The following is a 13,224-nucleotide window of genomic DNA, read 5'->3' on the forward strand; positions in this document are numbered from 1 at the left end:
GATTCATACAACCTAGTTCATCCCCTTGGGGTGCACCAGTGTTGTTTGTGAAAAAGAAAGATGGATCAATGAGGATATGTATCGATTATAGGGAATTGAATAAAGTTACAATTAAGAACCGATACCCATTAGCTAGGATTGATGATCTTTTTGATCAATTGCAAGGAGCTAGGTATTTCTCTAAGATAGACTTAAGATCTGGATATCACCAGCTGAAAGTGCAAGAGGAGGACATACCTAAAACTGCTTTCAGAACTAGGTATGGTCATTATGAGTTTACAGTCATGCCCTTTGGATTAACAAATGCTCCAGCTGCATTTATGGACATGATGAATAGGATCTGTAAACCCTACTTGGATAAATTTGTGATCGTTTTCATTGACTCTTAACTTGATGAATAGGATCTGTAAACCCTACTTGGATAAATTATTCCAAAAGTCAGGAGGAACATTGTGAGCACTTGCATACACTCTTAACATTGTTAAGAAAGGAAAAGCTTTATGCCAAATTCTCGAAGTGTGAATTCTGGCTACAAGAAGTGCAATTTTTAGGTCATATGGTGAATCACGAAGGAATTCACGTAGATCCTGCTAAAATAGAAGCAATCACAAATTGGAAAGCTCCACGAACGGCTATGAAAGTTAGAAGTTTTCCAGGCTTAGCTGGATATTATAGACGATTTATTAAAGATTTCTCTAGGATAGCTATACCTTTAACTAAGCTAACCTGTAAAGCTGTTAAGTTTGAATGGGGATCTAGACAAGAGGAAGCTTTTAGGATTCTAAAGCACAAATTGACAAATGCTCCAATTTTAGCTTTACCCGAAGGAACTGAGGATTTTGAAGTATACTGTGATGCTTCAAAATTTGGATATGGATGTGTGCTGATGCAACGCAAAAAGGTAATTGCGTATGCCTCTAGGCAATTGAAAAAGCACGAAGAAAATTATACAACTCATGATCTAGAGTTAGGAGCCATAATTTTCGCCCTTAAAATTTGGAGACATTATCTGTATGGAAGTAAGTTTACTATCTATACGGACCAAAAGAGTTTAAGGTATATATTTGGGCAAAAAGAGTTAAATATGAGGCAAAGAAGGTGGATGGAAATCCTAAGTGATTACGACTGTGATATTCAATATCACGAAGAAAAGGCAAACGTAGTCGCAGACGCCTTAAGTCGTAAATATCATGAAAAGCAAAAGCGAGTCCGTGCTCTTAGGTTAAATCTACAATTAGATTTAATGGAACAATTGAAGAAAATTCAGGGAACGGCAATCAAGGACGATGCCGAAGGAATGAAAGGTTACCTAAAGGAATTAGAACAAGGAAAGGATGGAATATGGAGATTCCACAAGAAACGAATTTGGGTACCTAAGCAAGGAGAATTAAGAAATAAGATTTTAGAAGAATCTCATAAATCTAGGTATACTGTACATCCCGGAAATAATAAGATGTACCAAGATTTAAGAAATAATTTTTGGTGGATAGGAATGAAAAAGGATATAGCCGAATACGTATCTAAGTGTCTAACCTGTTCACAAGTTAAAGCCGAACATCAGAAACCTTCAGGACTACTACAACAGTTAGAAATGCCTGTATGGAAATGGGAACTCATAACAATGGATTTTGTTACTAAGTTACCCAAAACCAGAAAAGGCAATGATGCTATTTGGGTAATTGTGGATCGATTAACCAAATCAGCTCATTTTCTACCAATGAAGGAAACCTTTAGCATGGAAAGGTTAGCCAAGTTGTATGTAGATGAATTAGTATCCTTACATGGAGTCCCACTCTCCATTGTATCGGATAGAGATAGTCGTTTTACTTCCCGTTTCTGGACAAGTTTCCAAGAAGCAATGGGAACTCGACTTAATTTGAGTACTGCATATCATCCTTAAACGGACGGACAAAGTGAAAGGACGATACAAACCCTGGAAGACATGCTCCGAGCATGTGTAATTGACTTTGGTGGTAATTGGGATAGCCATTTACCATTAATTGAATTCTCCTATAACAATAGTTATCATTCGAGCATCGAAGCTGCTCCATTCGAAGCACTGTATGGACGCAAGTGCAGAACTCCCGTTTGTTGGGCAGAGATAGGAGAAAATCAGTTATCAGGTCCAGAGATTGTACAAGAGACTACAGACAAAATAACTCAAATCAAGGAAAGATTGAAGACAACTAGAGATCGTCAGAAGAGCTATGCAGACAATCGCCGTAAGCCATTAGAATTTCAGGTAGGAGACAAAGTACTTTTGAAAGTTTCTCTTTGGAAAGGAGTAGTACGATTTGGTAAGAAAGAAAAACTGAGTCCCAGATATGTTGGACCATTTCCAGTAATCCAACGAATAGGACCAGTAGCTTATCGTTTACAACTACCAGAAGAATTAGCAGGAGTACATGATGTGTTTCATGTATCCAATCTCAAGAAATGTTTATCAGGCGAATCCCTGGTAGTACCTCTTCAAGATATAGAAGTAAACGAAAAGCTGAAATTCGTAGAGAAACCCTTACAAATAGAAGACCGGAAAATCAAGTTTCTCAAACACAAACGACTAGTGCTAGTAAAAGTCAAATGGGAATCCAGGAGAGGACCAGAATATACTTGGGAACTGGAATCAGAGATGAAGCGAAAGTACCCTCATCTATTTCAGTAAATCTCGAGGACGAGATTTTTCTCAAGGTGGGGAGGATGTAACAACTGCCACTAAAATCAATAATTAGGACAATAATTAGTCAATAAGAAAACCCTAATTGAGACACTCAAGTAATTCTGCACTAGCCCTAAAATTTTCAGAATGATCGGAATTAGGATCAGGGCCCCTAAAACTCAGGGGGGCAAACCCTAGTTGATAATAATCCAAATTACGACGTTGCTATGTTCTGATTGGTTAATTCTTTGAGTCACCCAAGCTACAACCGAGTCTAGGCAGCCTATGAATTAGACTGCTTAGCTTACGGACCGTAAGGGGTCAGGCATACGGTCCGTAAGCAGGTCCCAAAAATTAGTATAAATAGCCGACCTTGGCATTAGAACTCTGGTGTTAAAACGTTGCACAAACCTTCTGTGAACGTTGAGTTATTCCGAAATCAGTCTAAACACACACACACGATCACGAGGTGCTGCCACAATCAGGGTAATAACTCGATCGCTATTACGATTCAACGTCCGATCGATTATAACTATCCAACGATTGTCCGAGTGCTGCTCAAATTGAGCTTGTACTTTGTTATTCATTGTGATTTCAACTTGAATGTTTGAGTGCTGTTCGAATTCGGACTATGCTCTGTCATTCGTTGGGAATCCATTGAATTGTTAAGTATCGCACTTGATAATAGTTGTGAGGGTTTAATCTCGTGAATTGACGTAACTGCTGAATTAGTTACTAATCCCGTTTGTGTGTGCATTGTTATTTAAATTAGGTTAAAAGGCTAAAGCTTATACTCTGCTCGTAAATCTGCAATGTGAGTCATTCCTCTTTTATAAACTCTTTTCTCACAGTTTGCGAGTCATTCTCTTTTTATCAATTGTTTTACAAAACTCCAAAACTATTTTCAAAGTTATAATTACAGGGATTAAGTCTATGTAATCACCAAATTACAGCCGGTATGTGGGGTTTTGTATACATTACTTGTTTCCCGTCACATTTGGACAAATGGGTGGCCAAGGGGTGATCTGACCACAGTCATAGACACCATTGGACAAATGGGCTAGCCAATGGATGGTCGAGTGACAAATACTGTGGGTAGTTGGTTTGATATCAGAAACATTGTAATTGCCCTTAATACTGTAGATTATAACAAATGTGTCGTTTTCAGTAAAATGAATGATTCACTCAGTATTTCTCCGCTGACAAAACCTTTTTCAAACATGTTTCAGGTGATCTGGTATGAGCAAAGAAAAGTGTCGTGGAGCACTCCCAGCTTAGAAAAGTGGCTCAATGTAAATAAATAAATGAACATGTTTTGAAAATAAAGATTTCCCTGAGAAATCACATTATTGTAAATTTCGGGAATTTATCCCTAAGTTATGAAACGAGCAGTTTAAATTATTGAAAGATCCTGTTTTTAAAAAGACTTCCGTTGTCGCTTAAATTAAATACCACGGGATTCCTGTCCCGCGGCTCCTGAAACGGGTCAAACCGGGTCGGGGGCCGTGACACATGCCAACCCGACTCACCATTAGGAAAAAATAGAGGATACGACAATGGATCGTAACAACTGAAGTACGGCTGAATAGTTTGGCTATATTCAGACCTACCATACACAACAATACTTCGTTTATACGAAGTGATATTGTCATTACCTTCAACCCAAATACTAGCAACCTATATAATCGTGAACTATAAGTAAGTAAAATAAGCAATACTATTAAATAGTTGTAATTAATATAATATTTTATATACCTCTGATGTCGTTGGCCGGTTGTACACCCTTTGGTCAAGTTCAACCGAGGCATTCAAAGTGACTCTATAGTTGTCCAGAGGTCCTAGTTCCGCAAGTCTTCTAAATGTATCGACATATGGGTTTGTAGAAAGAACGCGTGTCAAAATCTGAGTAATACGACGATCAAGATTTGGCCATTGGAGTCTGAGATCTAACTCGGCATCAAGATCATAAAAATACAACTGCAAGTACCTAGGGGTTCCATCCCTTGGAACTAATTGGTCGATTTTGTAATATATTCCTCTATGTGCACGAAAAGTATATACACCGTCTCTCATATTGTTCAATGTATCATCCAACGTCACTCCCATTGAGGCAAAAGAAAAATTGGTGTTATTAGCACAAATGTTTTGCCTAAAAATATTTCCAATTTCATCTTGCGATGTGAAAAGTCGGTGCAATTCCTCTGGAATTTCTGAATTTGCTAACACAGTTTTCCCACTCATACAACAAAAGGTATCAAATTCAAATTGAAAACGTTTTGCTCCACAATCAGGACATGCACCACGCTCTTTTAAAACACGATGCTCTCTAGGTAAACGATCATAAACAAAGTTATATGGATCATCTTCTACATTCTCATTTTGGAAGGAAGGTTGATCAACTACTTCAGAAAATTGAGGTAAAAGTGTACGTGGTTGAATTCGAACACCTAAAAAAATCGTTGTCTTAAGTAATGAAGGTTATTAAAGATATCAAATTCAATAAAGAAATCAATGTTAAGTAAATAAAAACCTCGTGATGTTCTGGTAATGACTTCATCAATTACATTGGGGAATGTGGTTGTCGGCGTAACATCATTGGTCGGGGTTGATGTAATTTGACTACCGTTTGAAATATGCATTCCATTGTACTCCTTACGTTTCACGGCAGAAATACTTGATGCGTTCACGATTGTCATTTGGGTAAATTGAGTAATATTAGTCTGTAAACTTCTTAACGGTGTCCTTTCTGCTGATCTATTACTCATTAAAGATAGTGATGAAGCACTTTGGGAGACCTTACCACTCCCAAATTTCGGGACTTTGTTATTTTCTTTGCGTGCATCATAATATGGTTTGGTTAAGATGGTTTGGTTGTCCATTAGTAGATGAACTTGAGCTAGAAGCTTGATTAAGATGGTTTGGTTGTCCATTAGTCATTGTAAATTGTTAAGTGTCAAATACCTTGCAAATTAAATAAAAGATAGTTATAATAGATGATGAAATTCTGAAAATATTACAAGATTAGTACATGAAACTTAAACAAAATAACATGATTACCAGAAATAGAAAACCAAAATTCTTAAAACATTGAATACATAATGATAACATTAAGTTAAAGCCAAACTAAATAGTTGGTGAAACAACGGTCTCCACAAACACCGCACCCTTATAACCACGAAACCAAGTAACCGGATAAAGAATTTTGAAGGGCTTCGTATCCATTTCAATAGTAAAAAGCTTCCCTAATTTAGTCATCACAAACCAATCACCATTCGTCATGTAATGTGTTATATCGCCCCACAATGACAATGATATTGGGGGGATCGGAGGACATGATAAGACCTTAATCCAGTAATCCTCTTTTAGCGTCCATAGGTCAATTGTTATCTCAAACCAGCCAGTCGTAGCAAACATGTGAAGCTCATTTTTTACATTCACTAAAACACCTTGAACAAATCCCGTAGATGGAACAGGTGGAAAGCTTATCTCCTTGAACTGCTCTGAATTAATATCAAAACAAATCACCACATTTGTACCTCCGACCCAACATTCGCAAAGAGTGAAATACAGAGTACCACCACAAAATGTGCCTGGTGACCAATAGAAATTGGGGCTAAGGTACTCTTGTCTTGTTAAGAAAGGAATATTTCTCCAAAAGTTTAATTCCCTAGAATAAACATAGCTTTCATATACACCACACCTACGCTTGATATGCAAGACCTTGTAATCATCGGTATCATCAGCATACAAACCAACGGCATTAAGATTATTTATATAGATTCCAAGAGAATCAGGTGTTGACAAACGCTTGAAAGCAGTAGTTGTTGGATTCCAAAGAAGCAACTCGTTTGTATGATTCAAGCAAACACACAACAATCCATTCAAATGTGAAAGTATTGACACATCATTATTTTGGTGGTCGAATGGTAATGTAACTATTGACCTTGGCCCATAATCACAGGATTGAAAGATGATCGGATGAACAGAGCATGTTAGGTCGTCAATTAAGAGAACTCTTTGGTTAGATGAAACTAATGAGCGAGAACAATGTACCCTTATGAAATCTCGAGTTGACAGCAACGCATACCATTCCTTACAAACACTCTTAGAACGTCCTACGACCTTCGCTGGCACCCTCGTTAATATCTCAAATATTGTTTCAATAGGAAGGTCAGCCATGGTGATACCTTCGTTTAAGATAAATAATAACTTTTTAGTTGTCCAACCTATCTAGATTATAGTTTGGTGAAAAATAGGTGTAACCATTACTTTTAAATCAAGTAATATAACATACTTGTTACAACATAATATAATATTAAACAAACTAAAGTATACTTCTACAAGTAGGAAAGAAACATAAAGGCAGTTAACCAAAAGCAAATCACGAAACACCATCATGGATTTTAATATTCAACAACTAAAGATATAAAAACACCCAATGTTTCTAACATGAACACGGACTTAGGTATAGATCCATAATTTAAATATCTCGTTGCCTCGAGCATATCTGGGTCGTAAGTAATCCTACTCAGTTCTGTAGACTTCAAAATATTAACTGAAAAAACAAATAAAATACAGCTTTTATTAAATTACATGACCCATTAAATGTTAACTAATTTTTTAAAAAAGTTGATGTTTAAAGCATAACGTACTATCCGGTAGGTGAACCAACTTGACACGTGATACGTATATGATAAACTTTCGTTGCACCGCTAGAATGGTACATATAACATCGGAAGGCTTCAGGGCGGACAAAAACATTTGTATTGTATGACCACTGTACACAACAATTTTGGGTAAAGTTCTTTTAAAATTAGTTTTTGGTTACATATGATGTAAATAATATGTCTCTAATATGTTAATAAATAATAACTTAATAACTTCTCTTTCCTACATGTGTGAGGGGCAAATGCTTTAAAATGAACCCGTGTGACTCACCAAAACCCTCTCAATCGACCATCTTGTTCATCCGTTAAACGAACAGCTGGGAGCTGATAAATGAACCTGTGTATACAAGAGAACACCATAATCTTTTAAATAAGTCCAATCAGCTTCTAGAATGATAAGCCGCTCACATGTTGTCCAATGAAAAAGCAATATTTAAATGAAAAATGAATCAGGACAACCTTGATTTCAAGCTTCTGGAGACATCACCCATTAGTTTGTCAAAGCATAAGGAAAGCTGCTGATGCTGATCTGTTGTCTGCAATATCACAAAAATACAACTTATATAAAAAAAAACTCAGTCACATGCACTTTGACCCACTACTACTGTTGCTAATCTTTTAAAACCCTAACCAATTTCACATATAATGCAACTAAGTTCAATGCCTACATCTGTATAATGCAACTAATAAAAAGAACCTTAGGAAGTTTATTTACTTATACAAAGTCCATTATCATACCATACTGGCATATCCTGCATATTGAGATGATACAATAAACAAAGCTCGGGCTCTTTACTAAATGAGCTTGTTTTTAGGCCCGGGCTCGAGCTCGAGCTCGTTTAAGCTCGGCTCATTCGAGCTTTTTTTCGAGCCGAGCTCGAGTAGCTCGCGAGTACTTCGGCTCGTTTGCACCGCTATCCACAGTGATACAAGAGAACACCATAATCTTTTAAATAAGTACAATCAGCTTCTAGAATGATAAGCCGCTCACATGCTGTCCAATGAAAAAGAAATATTTAAATGAAAAATGAATCAGGACAACCTTGATTTCTTTTTGTTTTAAGGTTTAATTAAAGAACCATGAGAATCTTATCTCTCGCGCTATACCTAAGATTCACAGCATACAAATGCTTAGCTGTTCATGCGGTTCTCGTGGTCTTTTACTTAAAATAGTTTGTCATTTCATCATGCGCACATATATATGCACACCTGCTATGTCTTATAACACCCATCTTAGGTGCTGATATACAATTAATAACCCATCACCAACCAACACTAAATCAGTTCGCAAGTCCTTTCATTTAACCTAAATCATCCACCAAATCCGGATTTCAAGTATATAAATATTTTTCTTAATAAATAAACTTGTATTGATTGAACATGACCAAGTTGTTCTGTTCCCTGAATAAAAAACAAATAATCTATTCCGTGCCGAATCACAATAAATTGCCACTTACAATTCTCAATAAGTCATTTCTTAACAAAACAAATCTTACCAGCAAAGATAGAACTAAACTGACCTGTGTATCGGTGACGGGATTATCCAAGAAACTTCAGCAAAACATGCATCTCCAGCCTTACGCATGTGGTCCTGAGAGAAAATTTTACATTTTAATTCCAGTTATTATTAGAACAACAAAAAAAAATAAAAATCTACAAGAATTAAAGAATAAATTTACCTTAAGATCCTTCCAAGAATAAGACCTTCAAACATGAGGTATAAAACCCTAGATTTGTTGATTCAAAGTAGAGTTTACCTCAGACATGAAAGTAAAACCCTAGATCTGCAAGTTTAAAGAAGATACAAACATCAACTGGATGAAATTTTGGGTCTTGCAAGGTTTGGTTCTCACCGGATGTATGTATATAAAAGTGCACAGTGATTTTTGGGGTAAAAGAACATCTCTGATTGTTTTTCCTTTTGGATCCACAGATCCAAATCCAGATCTTTGAGGGAGAAAGAGAACGAAAACGGAAAAAGGAATCTCAATTTGAAATGTGTCGAACCGAACTGTGAAAGCCAGATCTTGAAGCGTATGTAGAAACCCTAGATCTCGTTTGAGAGAGAAAGCTGCGATAGCCAGATCTTGAATCACATGTAGAAACCCTAGATCTCATTTGAGAGAGAAAGCAGGGCAGTTGCACAATCAACAACTTAACCAGACAACCACCATCAATAGCAGCCGAAGAAGCAAATTCTCAAACAGATCTGGTGAAGATAGCTTGGGGTTTCTGAATCGCCGAGAGAGAGAGAGGGGAGGCGGATAGGAATGAGATAGACATCTGAAACCCTAATGAGATAGTGATACCGTGTGTTTTTTAATGAGTAGTACATTATGCATCTGATGTTGTACCCCGTGTGTGTTTTTTTGTGAAGGGCATAATTGGAATTGTAAACTATATTGTGCTTTAAAGGGTTATACAACATGCTTTAGGGGTGTTTTAAGAGAATTTATATGACCTTAAGAAGTCCTTTGGATATGCTTATTAATATAGTATAGATATATAATTATAACAATAGAGGAAGGTTCATTTGAGAAGAAATTTAATGTGAGAAGAAAAAGAAGAAAGGGCGTAATGGTAAAACATTAAATAGTTTATAACTCCTTCAATTAATTATGTTATCTCTCATTAATAAAACAAAAAAACATTTTATCCTACACATTTCAAAATTTATCCTACATATATCGTACACTTACCGAAATTTACCCTACGCATATCTAAATTTATCATACACATTTAAGAATTTATCCTACACATACTAAAATTTATCCTATACATGTCGAAAATTGTCCTTCACCCTAAATTATTTTATCTTGAAAGGGTATATTTAAAATGGGAGTTACAAGTTTAATAAGGTAGCTAATTAATTACAATTAGAAATTTACCTATATGTCCTTATTAATAACATTAAACACACATATTAAATGAACTAATGTAACACCCCGTGTTTTCCAAAAGTCAAAGTCAAAGTCAAGTGTTGACTGTTATTGGAATTAAAGATAATTTAAATTTATTTTATTTAGTTTTATTTTGATTTTCGTATTATGTTGAGTAAGTGTTGTATAAGCAAAGTAATCGATCGATAATCTAACCGCGAACCGATGATCGACTGTGAATAATAGGAAGTAACAATGCGATAAAGTTAATCAATCAATAATCAAGCTAATCGAATCAATCATCGAACTCAAGTGTGGGAATTTTTGGTACTTTATACGTGTGTGTGTGCCTTACGTGTTACTTGTGCATGTTTATTTTACATTGTTACGCGTGGTGAATCAAGCAAATCGAATCGAAACTCGAAGGATAATCAAACTCAATCGAAGCCGAACCCGAATCGTAGTGTAAGGATGCTTGTATGTTAGATATAGTAGTTGGGACTAAAAGTAATTTGAATAGAAACTCTATCATACTCAAATCATCGTTCATCGAAATCGAAATATCAAAAATCGTCGCGAAACGCTCAAAAAGGGACATTCTGATCGAACAGGACATCCTGATCGAACAGGCTAGCCGATCGAACAGGATGTTCGATCGAGCAGCCCATTCGACCAGGAATGTTGTTCGAACGAATGGACCTTTCCTCTTTTGGAAGCCTATAAATAGGGCTGTCATTGTCATTCTTTCCACTTTTGGAAAAGCTCTGACCGACCAGCCTTTGTTCTTCACTATTTCTCAGATTTCTCTCAATCTGGTAAGTGTTTCACTCTAAATCTTGTACGTTATTGTTCATTTATCGATTCTACACCTTTCTATCTTTCAAAACTTGAATTCCAACCATGAAATCACCAAGATCTAAGTGTTCTTGGGTGGTGTCATCATGGTGTTCTTCAAGAACATCAAGTTTTGGCATCATTCCACTATGAATAGCTTAGATCTAACCGATCTCCACATAAATAACCTAAAATCTACCAAAGATCTTAACATTTCACGGTGGAAAAGGATTGGAAGATGGGTTTTCATCAATCTTTCAACTCTTTTACACTCAACCGGTGAAAACGGAGCTTGAACCGACTTACACAATCATTCTAAACAAACACATGGTTCAAGATTCGGATTCTACCTACGAGGTTTACCGATTTCGGGTTAAACGTTAAGCAAAAGTCCTAAACCGTTCTCTGGCCGGACTTGGGTGATTCCTGCCCGAGTCAGTGAACTAAGTAAGGATTCCAGCTTGGTGGTTCAACTCGTTATCAAACTATCTCGAGATCACAACAAGTTAACGGGAATAACCAAGTGTTAGAAGAGAGGCTAACCAGGTCAGAAAGGCTGGCCGAACGGTTAGGCTGTTCGATCGAACAGCCCAACCGAACGGACAACCTAGCCGATCGATCGGGCCAGCCGATCGGCTAACACATGGACCCACAAATTCACAAGTGTGATATTGACGAAGTGATGTTCGATCGATCGAGCCATTCGATTGTAAACATTACTCATCAAATCATGAGATATTACACTTCAACACTTAGCCTTTTTGAAACGTTGGAATGTCACCCGATCGAGCATGCCACCCTATCGAGTGACACCCTGCCAATTGATTACACTAAGGTGTCTAATCGATCAGTTGGGCTAACCGATCGAACACTTTGATGTTTTCAAATGCTGCAACTAAAACTTCAAAAGTTCAAACCATCATACACAAACACATCCTTCCCATTAAAGGAAGAAACAATCCACTTGAAAGGACCAGCCGATCGAGCCTGCCGGCCGATCGAGTGGGAATGTTCAAACGGACTTTCAAACCAGACGAACAGCCCGCCCGATCGAACCAGCTGTCCGATCGAACGGCCCATTCGATCCATTGACACTTGTTTGCATTTCCGCGTTACTCATCGTTATCCTATCGAACTATTCAGGCTAACTTACTCTCAGCGCTCCCTTCAATCCATACCAAACCACTGTGAGTATACTCGAACCCTTTTTGCTTTTAGCACTTTTGGGTGTTACATACGTTCAATTATTCAAACACATCAATCACACAACTCAATACTATCTTATCGATGACCAACCTACGCATGCTATACGTGATCTAATATGACGCCTGTTTGTTATGAGTGTACTATGAATGCTGTCTACCTGCCTTAACAATGATAGTACTATAGTCTGGACTCGGCGCCCGTTCATTCGGGGGTTGTTAGGGACAATTCAATTTGCGTGTGCGCAGTGGCGACCATGCACTCGAACTGCAGTAGCAGTCAACTCGAAGTCACTGGTATTGATAGAATTCATGTCGATTAGCGAACATGCTGCATTATTTTACGTGAACATGCTGGTTACTCGAAAACGATTCTAAACTCTATATGCTATATCAAACTTGTGTACTCACCTTTACATTATATGTATTGACTTTATTTTAACGTATGTGACAGGTGCTTAGGATGTCTGATTGCTAGCTATGTGGGAGTCAAGACATAGGGGGATGTCTAGAAACCAAAAAGACAATTTATGTTTTGTTTATTTGAATCTGAGTCGTCGGAACAGAATATTTGTTTAGATGATAATCTGTAATAACTTGTTTATCGTTTGAGGCACGGTATGGGACGTGCTATTTAAATTGAATGGTATTAATAGTTGTTATGGAAACTTCTGAACAATCTGTTTCGCTCAGTGCCATGCCCCGATGTTTTCCGCCATCGGTTGGGGTGTGACAGATTGGCATCAGAGCCATAACTATAGGGAATTAGGTTAGACACGAACTAGTCCGGGTCGCTGTCTTAGAGACCTAGACTATAGCTAAGACCCAAGAGACCAAATTTATGTGCTTATTCATGATTATTCTTGCTATCACTGAACTCGAACTCCAAACCAAGTCAGCAACTTGGACAGGATTAGGTGTGAAGACCGCAAACTCCTGCCTAAAGTTGTAGATTTATATTAATTATTCATGTGTATTTTACCAAC

General features: G+C 37.2%; 2 protein-coding genes across 8 annotated transcripts in view; one reads left to right on the forward strand and one right to left on the reverse strand.

The window, feature by feature from the left end:
- Nucleotides 1-13,224, forward strand: part of LOC110933058 — a 76,919-nt gene that overhangs the window by 40,970 nt on the left and 22,725 nt on the right. The window lies entirely within an intron of this gene.
- Nucleotides 5,638-9,621, reverse strand: LOC110910729 (F-box/kelch-repeat protein At3g06240). Of its 7 annotated transcripts, XM_022155356.2 has the most exons (7): nucleotides 9,003-9,615; nucleotides 8,844-8,914; nucleotides 8,062-8,317; nucleotides 7,783-7,859; nucleotides 7,595-7,660; nucleotides 7,309-7,433; nucleotides 6,951-7,211 (listed from the first exon to the last, which is right to left on the reverse strand). In XM_022155356.2, exons 3-7 carry the CDS (start codon nucleotides 8,062-8,064, stop codon nucleotides 7,060-7,062), a joined length of 423 nt encoding a protein of 140 aa, XP_022011048.1. In that variant the 5' UTR covers nucleotides 8,065-8,317; nucleotides 8,844-8,914; nucleotides 9,003-9,615; the 3' UTR covers nucleotides 6,951-7,059. The 7 variants fall into 7 exon arrangements, 5 of the variants coding, with proteins under 5 accessions (XP_022011036.1, XP_022011029.1, XP_022011022.1 ...); XM_022155344.2 differs by lacking the exons at nucleotides 6,951-7,211; nucleotides 7,309-7,433 and adding an exon at nucleotides 5,638-6,843 and having other exon boundaries at nucleotides 9,003-9,621; XM_022155337.2 differs by lacking the exons at nucleotides 6,951-7,211; nucleotides 7,309-7,433; nucleotides 8,062-8,317 and adding an exon at nucleotides 5,638-6,843 and having other exon boundaries at nucleotides 9,003-9,107; nucleotides 9,177-9,620.

Source organism: Helianthus annuus, chromosome 2 (assembly GCF_002127325.2).
Source record: "Helianthus annuus cultivar XRQ/B chromosome 2, HanXRQr2.0-SUNRISE, whole genome shotgun sequence".
NCBI lineage: Eukaryota > Viridiplantae > Streptophyta > Magnoliopsida > Asterales > Asteraceae > Helianthus > Helianthus annuus.

Bases quoted from the DNA above. Each gene is read 5' to 3' on its own strand.
- LOC110910729 (XM_022155344.2), bottom strand. From the start codon at position 6,835: ATGGCTGACCTTCCTATTGAAACAATATTTGAGATATTAACGAGGGTG.